General features: G+C 44.1%; 2 protein-coding genes across 2 annotated transcripts in view; both read left to right on the top strand.

Annotated features, from left to right (window-relative positions):
• The window catches only part of rasgef1ba (RasGEF domain family, member 1Ba), a 29,866-nt gene extending 19,534 nt beyond the window's left edge, over positions 1 to 10,332 (top strand). Inside the window, exons 8-12 of the mRNA XM_083644711.1 lie at positions 266 to 361; positions 3,188 to 3,283; positions 4,754 to 4,877; positions 6,423 to 6,495; positions 8,775 to 10,332. Of these exons, the coding sequence (XP_083500837.1) occupies positions 266 to 361; positions 3,188 to 3,283; positions 4,754 to 4,877; positions 6,423 to 6,495; positions 8,775 to 8,799 (414 nt within the window). The 3' untranslated portion in view covers positions 8,800 to 10,332. The remainder of the gene's footprint in view (positions 1 to 265; positions 362 to 3,187; positions 3,284 to 4,753; positions 4,878 to 6,422; positions 6,496 to 8,774) is intronic.
• A 7,771-nt stretch (positions 10,333 to 18,103) lies between these two features.
• The window catches only part of prkg2 (protein kinase cGMP-dependent 2), a gene marked incomplete at both ends in the record, with an annotated part of 28,474 nt that continues 27,088 nt past the window's right edge, over positions 18,104 to 19,489 (top strand). Inside the window, 2 exons of the mRNA XM_083644749.1 lie at positions 18,104 to 18,307; positions 18,688 to 18,998. Of these exons, the coding sequence (XP_083500875.1) occupies positions 18,104 to 18,307; positions 18,688 to 18,998 (515 nt within the window). The remainder of the gene's footprint in view (positions 18,308 to 18,687; positions 18,999 to 19,489) is intronic.

The raw sequence follows: 19,489 nt of genomic DNA on the forward strand, positions 1-19,489 counted from the left end.
CTGTTACCGTACAATCTGAACTGATCCTCTCATAAACGCCCAAACTCTCCTGGCCTTATCAACTCAATGGCAGCTAGTGTCTCAGGTTTTGAAAAGCAGTTTGCCTCTGGTCAAACTCATCACTATGTTCTCTCTCTCTCTCTCTCTCTCTGTCTCTCTTTATCTCTCTGTCTCTCTCTCTCTATCTCTCTCTGTCTCTCTTTATCTCTCTCTATCTCTCTCTGTCTCTCTTTATCTCTCTCTCTCTATCTCTCTCTCTCTGCAGCACCAGATGGATCCTTCCAGCAATTTCTACAACTACAGAACGGCGCTGAGAGGAGCCACACAGAGGTCCATCACCGCCAACAGCCAGAGAGAGAAGGTGAGATACTCTTTCTACAGGAGACATCATCACACACACACACACACACACACACACACACACACACACACACACACACACACACACACACACACACACACACACACACAGAGAGAGAAGGTGAGATACTCTTTCTACAGGAGACATCATCACACACACACACACACACACACACACACACACACAGACAGAGAGAAGGTGAGATACAGTAGCTCTTTCTACAGGAGACATCATCTCACTGGTCACATGACCAGGTGTGGTCATGTGACCAACAACTGAATTGTTAGGCTGTTATTTTCACTTTCATTTTCACTTTGTCCAACACATCATGCACCAAGCAGGACTACTACAGTCTCAACGTGCACAGCTGTGCCTGTCTGGCAGTAGTGACCGCTCCATCACATCCTATAGGAATACACCTGTTTTTCACTGAAACATGCCTGGGATAATATGGATGTAACTTGCTTAGGAAAGGTTAGATGTAGACAAAAAATAATAATTTGGAACTCTAAACGTTCTAAGTTCTGTCTGAGTTCACAGTAAAAAGAAAAGCTAAATTCTGGTAAATTCATCCATTCTGAGACTAAGCAAAATGTAGAATTGGGACTTTAAATGAACCCGACTGAAACGTAAGGTTCTCCTGAATCAAATGATGTATGGCACCTGATGCTGACACCTAGAAACACAGGAGTCGGGCGCCCCCAAAATAGTTCTAGGTCTTTTAAGGGTTAAGCTGATAACAGTTATGTAAAAACAGTCCTCAGATGTTTCTCAGATGGTTATCATGCTCCCACTACTCTCTTGTACTGAGACATGAACTGGAGCGCAGCATCGATGTGGACGTCCTGAGACATGAACTGGAGCGCAGCATCGATGTGGACGTCCTGATGAAGCGTTCCAGCCTCTGATGCGAAAACAAACGTCCGTGCGGCCTCGTTCTCGTTGTTCCCAACTTGTTGATGCTATAAACAAGGGATTTAGACGAGGTTGTGTAACAGCGTGTGCGAGGCTGGAGAGAGGAGTCGCGTGGGGTGAACTTCTAAGTGGGTCACGATAAGGACCGCGGTTTCCTCCTCCTCATCAGCTGTGTTCTGTTCTCTTCAAGGGAGCAGGGGAAAAGAAAACATGGCCGCCTGCCAGATCACATAGCGTTCTCTGCTCGCCGCCTCCGCCCCGCATCTGAACCAGCCGTTAACGCACCGCGGCTCGCCAGACGTGAGCGTTATCCTCACGCACGCCATCACGTGGGCGCAGAGTGAATTAAGGACAGTGTTTCCTGAGTATGGATCTGGTTTCCGTGAAGTTTGGGGGGATCCTCCGGGCCAGGATCGGGGATCTTTTTTTTTGGAAATCTGTGGAGAGGCGCGTGAGTCCAGCCCCGACCGACCGGCATGCAAACAGACCCGGGGACAAAGGGTCGGGGGTCATGAAAGGGAAAGTTCCCAGGCAGTCTGGTATGTTCTCGCCCTTATGACCTCTTACTTTCAGAGGGGGTAGAGAGGAGGGGGGTGTTTATGGTCTCTTCCAGGCATGCGGAGGAGCTGTTGACTCTGCTGGAGGAACACAAGTAACCCGGCCAACATTTATGCAACTTTTTTTTTTTTTTTGCTCGAGCCCGTTTTTGCCCCCCTGCAGTGTTTGGCCCTGTGCCCAATATGTCAGTGCTGCTGATGAACAATCATCAGACTGCTGTTGCTATGTTGGGTGAAAATAACATTTCCTCAAAATGCCAAACAGCTGATCTGAACTCGTGTTTGTGCTCATATGGCGACAGATCACTGAGACATTTGACAAGGACGTATTACAGTTTACATCCCGTTGCATAACTTCTCCCTTCTGTTATTGTCCAAACACTCCAAACCTGGATGAAGAAGGGAAATATTTCAGAGAGAAGAGGGGCTCTGTTCCACTGACCCGTTTAGGATTTTGCTTTTGGTTTTTTTGTGCGATTATTGCAGCCAAAGATGCTTGATTTTTTGCAGCGGATTTGAATGAATGATTTAAGGGACTTTATTAAAAGGGGGATTTTTCTCCATGACCAACATCTTTCTCTTCTGTCTCACTTCTCCATTTTCACCTACAGGAAGTTGTCTCTGGTTAAAAAAAGAAAAGTTAATTTTAACGTCTATTTATACACACTGCTGTCAACCATTACGTGGAATATTTTAATAGTAATAAAAAAAAAACGGGTAGTGCAACGGTAGATTCCCTGCCTACCAACACGAGGGTCGCAGGTTTGCGCCCCACCATGTTACCTCCCGCTTGGTCGGGCGTCCATACAGGCACAATTGGCCGTGTCTGCGGGTGGGAAGCCGGATTAAGGGTGTGTGTCCCGGTCGCTGCACCAGTGCCTCCTCTGGTCGGTCAGTGCGCCTGTTTGGGGGGGAGGGGAACTGGGGGGGATAGCATGATCCTCCCACGCTCTACGTCCTATGGGTGAACTTCCTCACTGTCAGGTGAAATGCACATTTATCGGAGGAAGCATGTGCCAGTCTAAAACTCTCCAGATCGACAGAGGGGGGGTGGAGCAATAACCGGGACAGCGGGGAGAATTGGCGAAATACAATTGGGAGAAAACACAGGGGGAACTCCAAGAAAATAAAGACAAGAGACAATGTTGTCTTTTGTTTTCTGCCATGTAATTGAGTCAAACATTGTAGACATCCTCTTTGTCTTCTCTGGAATAGATGTTTATATTTGGATCCCACACCTCAGCCGTTTACCTCTGAATCATCTGGAAGTCCCCCTCATATCTCTTTGCTGAAATTTAATATCTCTCTCTCTCTCTCTCTCTCTCTCTCTCTCTCTCTCTCTGTTGTCTTGCAGATTGTCATCCCTTTCTTCAGCCTCCTGATCAAAGACATCTACTTCCTGAACGAGGGATGCGCCAACAGGCTGCAGAACGGACACGTCAACTTTCAGGTGCGTCGAGTGCTGCTCACATTTCCCCCGGTGGGACTTTCCCCCTCGCCCACGTGCCCGCGTTGTAAATGTCAGCATATTCACTATGCATGGAAACACATGATGCTATTTGATTCAACTTCCCCCGAGACAGCCGGAGAAGATAGAGGAAGTAAGACTCGACTCCTCCGTCAGTTTCTGCTCCGTTTCCATGGAACAATACACATGTAGTAGTGACCAAATGTACACAAATATTTCCACCGGCCTTTGGTAACAGCTATTCTGAATCAGAGGCGTATTTTTAAGCGTTATTTTATCATGGAAGAAGGTATGTCCCTTTTCAACAACGCTCTGCTTCACTGTCATACGCGTCGTATGCGTGCTCAGTTGGGACCACGCTAGTTCAACCACAGCTTCCTCCTGTTGGTCACTGGTGTTGTTAGGGAGCCAAGTGCCTTGCTCAAAGGCAGCAGCATGATGGCATTTCTCCTTTATGTTCTCCCACCAGACTTTCCCAGCAATAATATTCTGCAGTGTTTGATTTGTTCTTTTACATCCTGTTTGTTTTATCAAAGCTCTTCAATTAATATTGGAGTTTATTGTTTATTGCTATCACAATTATCTTCCTGGGGTCCTAAAATATATTAAAACAGCATAATTAAAATATGGCATGATGCATACAACATAATAACTAGTAAGTTTACATTGACATAATGCATATTGACAAAATGCATCACAATCATCACAGTTGCTTCTCCTAATGACTGTTCTCATTCAAATGAACCAGTGGGTGTTCAGTGAATATCCAGACACACTTATCCAGCGCAACTTCAACTTTATTCCAAATCAAGATAAAAGGTTGTTTAAAAAAAAATCACTTTCCTCCCCCCATAATAGGCAAGTTTAGATATTGAAGTTAACAAACAACCGTTTTAGGTTCACTACTAATACCTAAACTAAACTTTTTGAGGGCACTACAATTTTCTTTGAGTGTTGCTTTTAGGAGTATGAACATTCAAATAAGCATTATCTTCTTCAACTAATTTCAGATTTCAATGTGTGACACATCATTTGAAAGCGTACAATCTGCACGTTCATAATCTGTAAAAAGCGGAAAAATGACCTCGCCCTACTTGTTACCCAAAACACCAGACAGGCCCTGTAACTTGATCAAAAGTGCTTCAAAAGGATAAAGGATCAAAACAACCCGATGGTAAAGGACTTAAAATGTCAAAAGACCAACAGATTAAAAAAACATCTACCGGTACATTTAAATTGCAACTTTAAAATAAGCTCCTATCTCAGCAACATTACCAGCGAGCAGCTTATAAAGGAGGAGGGCTAGAGAGCCAGATCATCCTGACGACACCACACATTCCCTGAAGCGATGCTGTTGTTTTAGATGTTGTTTTTGGATTCACTCCTAAAGCGTTTCCTAGCAGCCGTGTGAATATTAACCTTTGTGTTTTTCTCCTCTCGGTTGTGTTTCAGAAATTCTGGGAGCTCGCCAAGCAAGTGAGCGAGTTCATGACGTGGAAGAAGGTGGAGTGTCCGTTTGAGAAGGACCGCAAGATCCTGCAGTACCTGCTCACCGCACCGGTGATCAGCGAAGATGGTACGCCAATAGCACCCTTTTCTCTTCCATGCTGAAATATAAATCCTTCCAGGATTTCGCTGATTTTTTTGGGGGGTGATTTTTTTGTGCCGGCCACAGCTATGCCGTTTTACGTGCAATCGGGCTGAAACTTTCACGGGGTGTAAAGAGCACCCTGTGACCAGGTGACCTGACAGATTTTTTTTTTGCAATCGCAAAATTGCAATTTCCTGGAGGGACTTTATAATGGACCCAGGGAGACAAAAGGTCTTGGTTTGTTTTTGATGGTAAACTGAGCAGAGCCCTCCCCTTTTAATCTAGATCAAAGAGCTGTCAGTGTCCTTATCAGAGCTAGACAGGACAGCTGTGAGCTCCATGCCTCACCTGCTCTTCCTCTCACAACACACAGACCTGGACAGCTGTGGGCTCCATGCTCCACCTGCTCTTCCTCTCACAACACACAGACCTGGACAGCAGTAGAGTCAACCAGTCATCATCACATATACTGTAAGAAGAGAAAGTGTAGGCGAGATGATTTGAATTATAGCATAGCTTTTAAATGCACAAGGAAGCGGTGTTTTTACATTTTAAATATCATGTACAAAATGGGGGGGGGGGGGGGGGGTCAATAGGAATTAGTAGCAGAAAAGCAACTGCTGTGTTCAGGCTCTAAATGAATTGTCATCCCTGCCTGTGCGTCTCCACTTGGAGAGTTTTGCACTTGGCCACATTTGAACATAATGGACACCCGCACACTGTCTTCACTTGCTCAAAATTGGAAAGGGAATTTCCCCCAGTGATGGATTCAGATTTAGCCTGTGGCTTTGAGTTTATTTAACATGATGACTTGCAAAACAAACATGCAACAATGCAGAATGTGCAGTTTTAATTTAAGAAGAACACCACAGCTAAAAGTGGAGCAGACCAATAGAACCAAACGGTACAAAAACAGTTAAAAAGCTTGGTGCCAGTGGAGTTGTTCAGTTTATTAAATATTACTGATCCCTGTAGTGTGTATTTATCCAATCGCCCACCATAGTGGGTGTGTCTAAATTCAGTTTTGCAATCTCAGAACACTCTCAAAACGGATCCGACTCAAACTCATCTTCATCGCGCTGACGTCACACCAAGTCCTGTTCAGATTAGCTCCCAGCCTGTTTTGGGTCGACACACTGTCTGCTTTGAATCATGCATCATAAATCTAAGCTTATGTAACTGTGAAAATACAGTGGTAGTCAGACTCGCTATGCGTATCGGTGAAGCCTGTTACTACGGTGATTGGAAACCCAGACATAGTGAATATGAAGAGTGAGTCAGTGAGTCAGTCAGTTTGTTATTGCTATGGAAAATAAAGGAAAAAGCGAGTTTGAGAGACCTGAAATTAATTCAACTGGGTCTTCATTCCACACGGCTATGTTTAATTTAGGTGGGCACACGGGATAGCTAATAACTTCAGTAATACATTATTTAATAGTGACTCTTAATTCCATGCGAGCAAATCATTTTGTCCGGATAGGTGCAGCGAAGGAAAACTCAAATGTCTCTCTTTGTGTCTTGTCACGGCAGCGCTGTATCTGGCCTCGTACGAGAGTGAAGGTCCTGAGAACAACATGGAGAAGGACAGATGGAAGTCTCTGAGGTGTGTATAGCCCCCTCTCCCCCCCCCCCCCCCCCCCCCACAAAACACACACACACACACACACACACACACACACACACAACCAGGGGGGTTAAGAGTCTTTCAATCATGGCTGGCACCCCATATTCCCTCCCCCCCCCGCCTGCAAATTGACCACGCAGACCCAGAGGGATGTAGGTCAGACGCATGGTGACCTACACGCTACTCAATAAAATGCATTACACACCATCACATGTGCACGCACACACTCACACACACACACTCACACACACACACACACACACACACACACAGGACACCACATCACTCATTCTCACACACTGACATCGGGTGCACACAGCACTTTGGACGTGCGTGTGTGTAAACCTCCAGGAAGATGGATGAGCTAGTGGACAGTCTTGGTGCAGGTGGTAGTAACTCAGTCAGGGGGCCTCCTGGTGGAGCTGATGTGCAGTCTTGGTGCAGGTGGTAGTAACTCAGTCAGGGGGCCTCCTGGTGGAGCTGACGTGCAGTCTTGGTGCAGGTGGTAGTAACTCAGTCAGGGGGCCTCCTGGTGGAGCTGACGTGCAGTCTTGGTGCAGGTGGTAGTAACTCAGTCAGGGGGCCTCCTGGTGGAGCTGACGTGCAGTCTTGGTGCAGGTGGTAGTAACTCAGTCAGGGGGCCTCCTGATGTGCGGGCGAAGGGGGGGTTCTGTACTCTCTCTGAAGCCCGGCCAGCTCTCATCACACTCGTTTAGTTCAGTGATTCCCAGGGGGATGAGAAGCCCGAGGCTAAAGCTACTGTACCTGAGCAGCTTGGACATTACCATTTATTAATAAGAAAAAAAATCCAAGTCATTTCATAAGCCCAGTGCTAAAATGGCACATGCGTGCCACAACTATATATATATATATATATATATATATATATATATATATATATGTATATACGGTATATACACACACACACACACACACACACACACACACACACATTATATATATATATATATATATACACATACATACTATATATATATATATATATACACACATACATACTATATATATATATATATATATATATATATATATATATATATATATATATATATATATATATATATATATATATATATATATATGGATTTACTTCTACATCTGTGGATCTGTTATGTCCCATTTTTGGTCATGACTCATTGGTTGTTAGCCACAGTGCTTTCTTTGCAATGCAAAAAACAACAGGCATGAGTGAGGGGGCACTATTGGCATGGTAACACGGCATAAGGGCTATCTATATAAGACAAAACACTGATTTAATTGACACAAAGTGAGTCGGGAGCCTTTTATTTCTCGAAAGCGAGTTGTTCAGTGATTATTATTGCCCTGCCCTTTAAGGCTTTCAGGGTTGTTGTTTCAATCAGTCAATCAATATCCTGTATACTAAAGTTAGGATTTGCAACAATGGCAGCTTATCAACCAGAAATGTCACCAAAACAGCAACAAAACAAGGAAGTGTAGGATCAGCACTTTAACAGGCCTGATGGTTTACATGAAAATACACAGAGCAGAAAAATAGAACCCTTATTTATAGACACCGAACAAAATGATTCATAGCTGAGAGTCACCAGATGACCACCCACACACCCACATGAATCAGAGGCTTAAATCTGCCAGCAGGGGTCAGAGGTGAGGCGGGGTGTCGGTCTGACTGCATCCAGATCCTGGCTGCGGTGTGCTGGACCGCCTGGATCCACCTGTGTGTGTGTGTGTGTGCGCCCGCGCGTGCATGAGAGTGTGTGTGTGTGTGTGGTCACGTATCCTCAGAGCCTGCCAAGCCTCTCCCGCCCCCCCCCCCCCCTGTGACACGATCTGTCACTTTAGTCCAGTGTAGCCGTGTCAGCAGAAACACCGCCCACAACCCCTCCTCCACACCCCTCATCTGACACGACACAGAAGACATCATCTTAAATACAATATAATCCCCCACAATCCTATCCTATGGTCAAATTGGCTAGGTGGGCGGCCTCTGTCTGTCTCTCAGTCAGTCACGATTTGTCGCCCTTCACAATAAAAGCCCAAAACACACAGCCCTTCACAATAAAATCCTAAAATCTTCACAATAAAAGCCCAAAACACACACACACAGCCCTTCACAATAAAAGCCCAAAACACACACACAGCCCTTCACACTGATACCGGTATGCCGTTTCAAATCACAATGTATAACTGCTGATTTGAAAATGTTGTTGTTGTTTTCTGAGGCTAACGGCTGTTCCCCTCTGTTTGTGTGTCCACAGATCCACTCTGCTAAGCAGGGTGTAGTGAACTGGCCACGCCCCTGTGACCACGCCCCTGTGACCACGCCCCCCCCCCCCCCCCCCCCGTCCTCCTCCTCCTCCTCGCTTGTTGTTGTCGTCTGAAACTTAAGTATCCCCGTTTTGGAAGGGAAACGACAATGTGGACTCTGTCTGGAGGCGTCCTTTTGTGTTCCTCCGGCGTCACGTTTCTTACAGAGGCTCCGGAGCTGCTTGTCCCCCTCCTCTCGCTCTGCGTGCTGCTGTATATATTTCAGGACAGCTGTTCCTCCTTTTTCATCTCTTTGTATGAATTTTTAGTCCTTTTTACGAAAAGACAAAACGCTACGATCGTCACGGTTAACGGCCGAGGCAGCTGCATTTTGCCCAGTTTCCTCCTGTGAGCATGACCGGTGTGTTCGGGGATTATTGTTTACCCCACACACACACTTTTCAACATGTATTTTCCACTGAAGCTATGTACACGTTAGCTGCCGGTCGGCTAATTCGATCCTAACGGGTAGAACACACACACACACACACACATGCTTCTCCCGCTGTTTCAACAAGCCAGCATTCTCTGTACGGACTTTGGAGAACTCAGACCTCACCTGCGACACACTGTTGTTTGATTTTGAAGCGACTCTTTGTTTCGTGTTTGTCTCCTGAGTGCGTCTCTCTCGCTCCATGTCGTCAACCATCCCCCTGTTTTCTGAAGGTTTTGTGATGTGTAAAAAAACTAAAAAATGCGCTGGCTGCATTTGAAAGATGATGTGATTTCTTTTTTTCTTCTTCTTTTCGTTGGTGTCGTGTACTCTAAACCAGGAAGTGACATGTTGTCATGGTTTTATCGATAGCACAACAATGGAAGGTGTGTGATGATAGTCGTCGTACCTGAGCCTCCGTGACCAGGCGGCCCTCGGCTCCTCCTCCGTAACACCTGTCAGCTTCCAGCTACATCCTGTGAGCTGCTCTGGCCTTTTTAGCCATAGATCATCCCTCCTCCCCTGCTAGCATAGAACACGTGTGTGGTTGTACTGCCCCCTGGTGGCCAAGTCCAAAAAGTGAATAATGTGAATGCTGAGGATTTCCGTTTTTTTAACCCCCCCTCACATGCCTTTTCTCCTTATGTACGGTTGTTTTTGTTTTCCATATTGTTATTATTACCGTTTTCTCCATATTTGTCTTATTTATAAATCTATGTGTAGTCGTATTATTTCTTTATGCCAATATTTACTGTTATTTTATTGTTATTTAATTTTGTACTAGGTACATAACATGTAGTCATCAGATATTGGCTTAACTGCTATATATTTCTTATCCAAGTTTGTACGACACTTAATTTTCAGGGTACCAGCGCATACTATGAAGTTAAAAGTTTTTGACTGATGTCTTGCTTGCCTTGACTGCTTGCCCCAACACAGAGTGCTGTTGTGGTTTATTGTGTACATATGTTTAGTTTCTTCCCTTCCTGTGTTCATCCTTGTGTATTTGGACTGTTAAGATGGAATAGAGGAACCATTGATAAATGCATTAGTTGTGTTTAAAAGAGAAAGTAAATAAAAACAATAATTAAAATGATTGAGTGACTCCACTTGTTTCTGTAAATGTTGTCGATAACAATACGAGGGATCAGCCGATCAGCGTTTTGATAAACAAACGGCGTCACTGGGTGGAAACGGGTAACTTTATAGTGAGACCCTATGGAGCCAGCCTTGAGTGTCTCACTCTAGCCAGCCGGCTGTGCTGTTTACTAAATCCACTTCATTTTAAAAACTGTGCGTCAGTTCACACAACTTGAATACAACATGCATATATTATACATCAGACTCTTGAGCTACTTCTGCTCTCACTCACTCAGAATGTCAAAATATAAGCGATGTGATGTATATAGTTTTTTGTTTGGCACAACTCATACTAGTTAACTGCTGCGGGGTTCCACATTTCTCGGCGCTTGTGATGTCACGCTGATTCGTCCTATAGATAGTGGTTCTCAAAGTGGGTTCCACGGACCCCCAGTGGTCCTTGAGGAGGTTCCAGGGGGTCCCCAGCAAAAAGGGTAATCATTTATTTTAATTTTAATTCCAACCATAAGTAACAACAGAATGTATGACTATTTTGGTTTCATACACTTTCTGTAATAAAACATCTAAAAGTGTGACAACCCTCCCACTCTCCTGGCCCTGTCTGGCAGGAGCCTTGTGTTGGGGACGAGTCGTTAGGCTGATTGGGTGCACCTGGGCCAGGTGCACTTATTGGGCTTCTGTCTACCTCCCTCCTCATGATGCACTATTTGTTCTGTTTGTTTAATGCAGTTTGTGTTGTCTTATGTTCCCTTAGTTTTAGTTAATAAATTGTTTTTGTTTTTTACTTTTACTTAGGTGTATATATGTTACAACCCAGCTCAAGGAAGTAACAAATGAGAAGAGTCTGAGTCATACACCAAAGTAAAAGTTAAAACAATTATTAATTAAATAAAGCTAAGGGAAAATAACTAGACAACACAAACTACATTAAACAAAAGAACAACAAAAGGTGCATCGTGAGGAGGGAGTAGAATGAATGGTTCTGAAGGTCTGATTAAGCCCAATTAGTGCACCGGGCCCAAGTGCACCCAATCAGCCTAACGACCACAGCGCCAGGCTCCTGCAAGACCGGGCCAGGAGAGTGCGGGAGGGTCATTGTAAAAGCAAGAATCGTATCAAATGTGGGCCTGTGGTCTAATTTGTGTCAGTTCAGGGGTTCTTGAGGTGAAAAGGTTTGAGAACCACTGCAAATAGCCTACTACATGCTGTATCCCATCACTCTCCTTGCCCTGCGCATCAGAGGTGATGTAGAAGTGGGTATGCCTACTGAGAAATAAGTAGGTCTACAACTCCGTATACCTGCAGCCTTATACCACCTTATACCCTGCACTACACCAGTGGATAAGTGTCAGCTAAAAGCCCTCATTGTAAAGTATAGTACTATCTTTATAACTTTATTATCCAACCAGCTGACAATACACACAAATCACCTGGCTGCTAAATTTGATTACAATGAAATTTCTGCACAGACAGAGAGGCTCCTTCTAACAGGCGCTCCCAGGAACATTAATTTAAGCATGTATTTGGCTCCACCAAGTGACCAAACAAAGTCAATGCAGCAGACCTTTCTACTCCATGTTATACAGTGGAATCTGCTTATAGTGATCACGGTTATAGTGATCACCCGCTTATTTTGATCAAGATCTTGGTCCTGAATCATTCCTATACACATGCTGTTTGAATAATTCCTATACACATGCTGTTTGAATAATTCCTATACACATGCTGTTTGAATAATTCCTATACACATGCTGTTTGAATCATTCCTATACACATGCTGTTTGAATAATTCGCTTAGAGTGATCAATACTCCGCTTACAGTGATCATTTTGGGCCTTGTCACACCTGAGAACAATGGAAAAAAGATTTGAAAACTACAGTAATTCTATACATATTTTTTATTACAAACTAGCCTAATAATTTCCACAAGTGAAAAGGCATATAATTACTTAATTATTCATGCGCCTATTTATGTGACATTTGAAAGGTGTTAGAGAGTCTGGTAAGCGAGACTAGGTCGACGTAGACCCATGTAGGTGCAACAGACGTAGACCCATGTAGGTGCAACAGACGTAGACCCATGTAGGTGCAACAGATATGGTAAATGGTAAATGGTCCGCATTTATATAGCGCTTTTATCCAAAGCGCTTTACAATCAGTAGGTAGTCTACATTCACCCATTCATACACCGATGGCGGCAGGCTGCCACGCAGGGTGCCTACACACCATCGGGAGCAATTTGGGGTTAAGTGTCTTGCCCAAGGACACAACGACAGCAGCTGGGAGGGAGCGGGGATCGAACCGCCAACCCTTGCGTCATTGGCCGACCCGCTCTACCTCCTGAGCTAAGGCCGCCCCGATCAAACAGTTCTCCCTGTTTGATCCAAGGTTGGCTCACTGGTAAGACAGCTCATCTCAGCATAAGAGTCCTAACTGCTAGAGACCATCAGGGAATCATCTTGCTTATTGTAGTGAAAATAATGTTTAGGCTAAATGAATATAGGCTACGAGCTCTGTGTGCATAACCTAAGTCTTTTTAGGGGTCAAAGCTCATAGTCAGGGGCGTAGATATGGACAGTGCAGGGGGCCCATAGAGAGCAGGCCCTCCTACAATGCCACCTTGGAAATACACAGACCTCCCAGCAAGCAAGATGACGTCATGATGACGTTGTGACGAGGTCCAGGACTAGGCCAAATCACAGCCGGTATGGGGATGATTTAGACGATGATTGATTTAGACAATTTATATCAATGATTTGGCCAAAGACATTAATGCTTTAAATTGTGGGATAATGTGTGTAAAGGAAATGATAAGTATACTTTTGTATGCGGACAACATTGTTTTACTATCACCATCTGAAGAAAAACTGCAACAAATGCTCTCCTATACTAATGAGTGGTGTAAAAAATAGAGACTGGTCATTAACAAAAACAAAACTGAACTAATTAATTTGAGGAATCCCTCTTGTATCCGTAGCACCTACCAGTTGGCTCACATATAAGCAGAATTATGTAGATTCATATAAATATCTGGATCTTTACTTTGATGAACACATGGACCCCAACATTATAAATGATAACTCTTACAACCTTTGTTCCCTTATTCACCTTATGTTCCAACGCAGGGGTCAGCCAATTACTTCGTATTGTGTTGACACTTCCTGTGACAGCACAGTACTAGTGAGCAGGTAAAACAGACGGTGTTTTGAACAGGAAGTAATAACACAACTGGGTCTAGTGGGCGGAGCTACATAAGGTTAATAGATAGATACTTTATTGATCCTTTACAGGAAACTGATGTGTCACATCATGATGCAGCTACATTCAACAGTCAGGACAACAGGAGACAAACAGGATCTATCTAGGCTATCGATCTATCTTATCACACTCTAAAAATAACTTCTTATAACTCCTACAACCTTTGTTCCCTTATCAGACTCTAAAAATAACTTATTATATAACTCTTACAACCTTTGTTCCTATATTAAACTCTAAAAATAACTGTGGCCGTGCCTTCAATAACTGGCCTGTCATGACTGAGCTGAGCACGGTTTAACATTCACTCGCCCTCATTTCAACTAACTAAAGCGGATTCATACATGAGTTGTAGCGTTGAAATATGTACTTTAATCTTTGGTAACAGTTGTGTCTCACCTTTGCAGTGAGAAATATTTTCTTTGAGAGCAAAAATGCTGGAATCCAGGGGCGTAAATATAGACATCCAAACAAGTTCATTTCGTCTATCTATTATTAACTATTGACTGACTTAATAAGAAAACTCTAATAGTAAATATAGACAGCATAGGTCTTTGCAAATGACTCAAAATGCCACCTCAGAAATACGCCTGTGCTCAAATAAGAACACACATCAGATCTAAAGTGGTGCCGTTTGCTATTATATATATATATATAATATATATATATGCCCTCCAAAGACAAAGCCATCTCTCTCATGGTATGTATCCTTCTTCTTTATTATATAAAAGAGAGCAAGTGGGCAATATATGTTTGTTTCAATTTTTGTCCCACTGATGATGTCACAATGTCTATGACATCATCAGTGACATGATTATTGACCAAAATCATCTTATGACATCACTGATGATGTCATAGGCACTGATGATGTCATAGGCATTGTGACATAATCAGTGATGACATAGGCATGCCAATAGGGCAGGCGAGTCAACGCAGCACCGAGCTGTTTTGCGCCGAGCCTAGGGTTTTGCCTAGTTTTTTAAATAGTCAGTAGCAAAATTATATAGCTTATTCAACATAAAATCAACATTCATCAACATGAAATCAAGTCAGTGGTCATTTCAGAACCACAGTGAAATAGACAGCTCCTCTGCTCTCAGGTGCTGATGCTTTCAAATTGGGAGGGGGCCTCCCCAGGGGGGCTCCAACTGACTTTAATCATGCCTGACATCACTTTTGACATTATCACTGATGACATCACTGATGACATCACATCATTAGCTACTTAGCCTAATTTAAAAAACTCTTACAACCTTTGTTCCCTTATAGATAGATACTTTATTGATTCTTTGCAGGAAATTGATGTGTCATGATGCAGCTACAATCAACAGTCAGGACAACAGGAGACAAACAGGATCTATCTATACCTATCTATCTTAGTTATCACACTCTAAAAATAACTTATTATAACCTTTACAACCTTTGTTCCCTATCAAACTCTAAAAATAACTTATTATATAACTCTTACAACCTTTGTTCCTATATTAAACTCTAAAAATAACTGTGGCCGTGCCTTCAATAACTGGCCTGTCATGACCGAGCTGAGCACAGTTTAACATTCACTCACCCTCATTTCAACTAACACAAATTTAGAGTAAACGAATAAAGCGGATTCATATATGAGTTGAAGCGTTGAAATATGCGCTTTAATCTTTGGTAACAGTTGAGCCTCTCACCTTTGCTGTGAGAAATCTTTGCTTTGAGAGCAAAAAGGATGGAATCCAGGGGCCACACCTTGTGGTCACACCTGACCTGTCAATCAAACTGTTCTAACAGCTGAGGAGGAGGAGGAGGAGGAGGAGGAGAGAGGGAGCAGAGAGAGAGGGGAAAGAGAGAGAGAAGGAGGGAGCGGAGAGAGGGAGGGAGCAGAGAGAGGGAACAGAGAGAGTGAGAGGGGGAGAGAGGGAGAGAGAGAGGGGAAGAGAGAGAGGGAGAGAGAGAGAGAGAGAGAGGGAGCAGAGAGGGAGGGAGAGAGGGGAGAGAGAGAGGGGAGAGAGATAGGGAGCAGAGAGAGGGGGAGGGGGGAGAGAGGGAGCAAAGAGATAGGGAGAGAGAGGGGGGAGAGAGAGAGCAGAGGATGCGGGCGCACCTTCACTGACGGACACGGACGGTCTCTGCTGATGCTCGAGTCTGCGCTTCTCCCGCATCAGCTTCCAACAAACAGCCTCTGAAAACTACACTTGTAAGTAAAGTAGCCTAGCTAGCCTACTAAGCTAACTTAGGCTATCCGACTATTATAGCTATCCAACGGATCGGGTTTTGACTCGCAGACGGGCAAGTTGCAGGTGCACAATCCTCTTAGATTTGTTTTATTTTATGACAAATGTTAGTTTTAATTGGTTTAGAGACAGTAGGATTTATTTATTTATTTAATAATGTCCTATATCAAAATTAGCCTATCCATTTTAGTGAGAACAGAATCATTAGCCTACAATATAGGCTACGCCAGTATAATGCGAAATAGTTTCGACATCTAAACAAAAGGAGCAATCTAAAGGGAAATCTACAATAATAAGCTGGTAGATGAATATGTGTAAATGTAAAGGTTCTTGTGAATAAAAAAGGCTCATCATTATGGTAGTGGGCCTATTTCGGTGTGAACTTTCAGGATCAAGTGGGCGTGGCTATGCACTGCTTCATCCAGGCAGCAGGAGGAATGTGATGGAGATGAATGAAGCGTGCTGTGTGTGTGAGTTGGCGGTTCTCCCACACAACACACACATGGATTGTTCTCCATGACATTTCTGCCCATACATAACATCATACATGGACTGGGTGACGTCTTCTGTCAGACTTAGACAGTCTGCCTGCTTGCCTATGTATAGTTTTATTGCTTGTTTGCTATTTATTGCTAACATGTAGGCTACAGTAAGGCTAACAATCGCTTGTTTGCTTGCCTGTAATAATGATGTGTGATTTACTAGTATCGTTGATTGCACTAGAAATGTTTGTATTTTGCAGAATTTGCACTGCGTTATTGTGGTGCTTATGGCCTCTGAGGTATGCCTGAAGTAGCCTATAAATGACTGTGATGAATGACTGTGACTACCTCAATTTGCCAAGTGTTTGCACCTTTTACAGTGTTTTTAATGTACTGACTACTGTCTATGTCTGTATATGTAGCCTATATATACTGCAGCATTTTTTGTCCTCTACTCCGAAACAAATTTCTCCCATGGGAGACAAATAAAGTGAACCTTGAACCGTGAATCTGTCAGACAGTAAAGGCTATTTATTATAGGCTATTGTTATTATCTTATTGTTTTATTATTGTTTGATTTATCAATCCTCCCCCATAAGCACATCAGAGCAGCATTTCCTTTCACTGCCGATACCATCAGAGCACATATAGGGAGTGACTGTTGATGTAATGTAATACTTCCTGCCTTCTGAATTATAAATGGCAGACACATTCATTGACCATTATATACGGATTTGTCCCCCCCCCCCCCCCCCTCTCTCTCTCTCTCTTTCTCCAGTGTTGTCTCTTGACCACGTCAGCTGTTTTGTTTGAAACCTTACTCTGAGCTTCCTCAGACATCCTCCTCTGCCGGGGAAGAGCAGTCAGGTGCTAAATGTCTCTGTGCTGAAAGCTATAAGCATCCCCAAGACATAGGAAGTCTTCTCCATGAGAACTTCTCAATAACGTTCACGTCACTGTCCTGAGGCGGACACTGCTGAAGCTATAGGAGAACAATGCTTTAGGGCCTGCAACTAAACGATTATTTTAATTATCGATTCATCTGCCGATTATTTTATCGATTCATCGATTAGTTGTTTGGTCTATAAAATGTCCGAAAATGGTGAAGAAATGTCGATCAGTGTTTCCCAAAGTCCAAGATGACGTCCTCAAGTGTCTTGTTTTGTCCACAACCCAAAGATATATTCAGTTTACTGTTATAGAGGAGAGAAACCAGGAAATATTCACATTTAAGAAGCTCGAATCAGAGAGATTTTGACTTTTTTTCTTAAAAAATGACTCAAAACGATTAATCGATTATCAAAATAGTTGTCGATCATCTTTCTGTCGGTTATTGAGAGTTGATTTGAGATAAGTTGTGGACCAGTGATGATGTCATTTGTGCATGAATGACAGTGTTTTTCCGGTGAAGTTCTCCTTCAAGACCGACAGCTATACGGTTAGCTATTATGATGACAAATGTGTCACGTTTACAAGCAGTTTACTGATGCAAAAGTCATGTAGCATCACAGTAGGCCGGCCCTCGCTCAGACACCCTGGCTCCAGGGCTCATGTCAACAATGCAGTTAAGGCATTAGCAATCGATTGTTGAACGTCCCTCAAGCTCGTGCTACGGCTTTGTCTCATCAAAATCACGTTCGTAAACTATTTGGACATTTAAATGGCCGAGGATTCATATGACATTTGACATGCAGATTGTTAGACACGTCAAGAAGAGTGGATCACAGTTGTGCTAATCAATGTCTTTGATGCTCTGCTGTCTCCTCACTCAGGTGGTCTCTGTCGAGAAGATGGGGAACGGCTCGATGAAGTCGAAGCGCTACAAACGCGGAGACGCCAACGGCGCCGCCGCTGCCAACGGGCGAGCCCACAAAGAGCAGGGGGGCGGGGTCAAGAGCTCGCCGCCGTCGGACGGCGCGCTGAGGGCCCGCGTGGACGAGCTGGAGAGAGAGGGCAAGAGGAGGGACGAAGAGCTGGCCACTAAAGACCACCAGGTGAGGCTGGAGAGATTAGCTAGAATCTTTGGTTGCTAGCTAGTTCAGGTTAAGGTTTGAGTAGATTAGTGTCTGTGTCTTCTCGTTCTGTTCTCTCTCCTCTCTCTTCTCCCTCTCTCTACTCTCCTCCATCTCCAGTCTCTTCTCTCCCTCGTCTCTCCTTTCTCTTCTCCCTTCTCCATCTCCTCTCTCTCCTCTCTTCTCTTCTATGCTTGTTTTTCATTATGCTTTATAGAAATTATTCAATTCTGTTTATTGATTGTGGTTAGCTAGATTTAGCCAGACACGTCATCATCGTCATCATCGTCATCATCGTCATCATCGTCGAGAAATGCTTGTGAGTTAGGGCTATACAAATAAACTTGACTTGACTTGACCAGATCAAGGGGCTTCAGGATCAGCTGGCCAGACAGACCAGGATGCTGGCAGAGCTCAGTGAGGAGCTCCAGAGCAAGTGCATCCAGCTGAACAAGCTGCAGGACGTGATGAAGAGCCAGAACGGGGCGGCGGCGGCGGCGGCGTGGGGCCCCTCGCTGAAAGCCAGCGGTAAGAACAGCCCCAAGCTCAGCGGACGCATCAGAGAGACCCTCAACAGGAGGAGAGGGGCCAAGGCCGGGGTGTCGGCCGAGCCCACCTCCAGCAGCCTGCCCAAGTTCTCCTTCGAAAAGGCCCGCGTACCCAAGGACACCAGGTGAGATGTTTGTCTTCAAGGACACCAGGTGAGATGTTTGTCTTCAAGGACACCAGGTGAGATGTTTGTCTTCAGGTGGGCTCAAACTTCAAAGCAGCATCAGAAGGGAAAAGGAAGGGGAATCCTAGTGATGCAGCAACCCGGTCGCCAGGAGAAAATGCTGACAGTTTCCATTTCTGCAAACCACAGATACGTTTGTGAACCAAAAATACGTTGCATATCAACATTTCAAATTAATGTTATAAAACGGATAGTTCCGGTCCTTGATTACGATTGGTTGAGCCACGTTCGAATCCGTTATAAATTAACATTATAAAACGGATAGTTCCGGTCCTTGATTACGATTGGCTGAGCCACGTTCGAATCCGTTATAAAATACTCTATAAACACACACCTGTGTCCGCATCACAGTATCACTGCGCCATGTTAGCTAGTAGCTACATTAGCTAAACCCGCTGCCTGCTGGCTATAACAACGCTCGTCAGCATCAA

The sequence above is a fragment of the Poromitra crassiceps genome (assembly GCF_964638095.1).
Source record: "Poromitra crassiceps genome assembly, chromosome: 10".
Taxonomy (NCBI): domain Eukaryota; kingdom Metazoa; phylum Chordata; class Actinopteri; order Beryciformes; family Melamphaidae; genus Poromitra; species Poromitra crassiceps.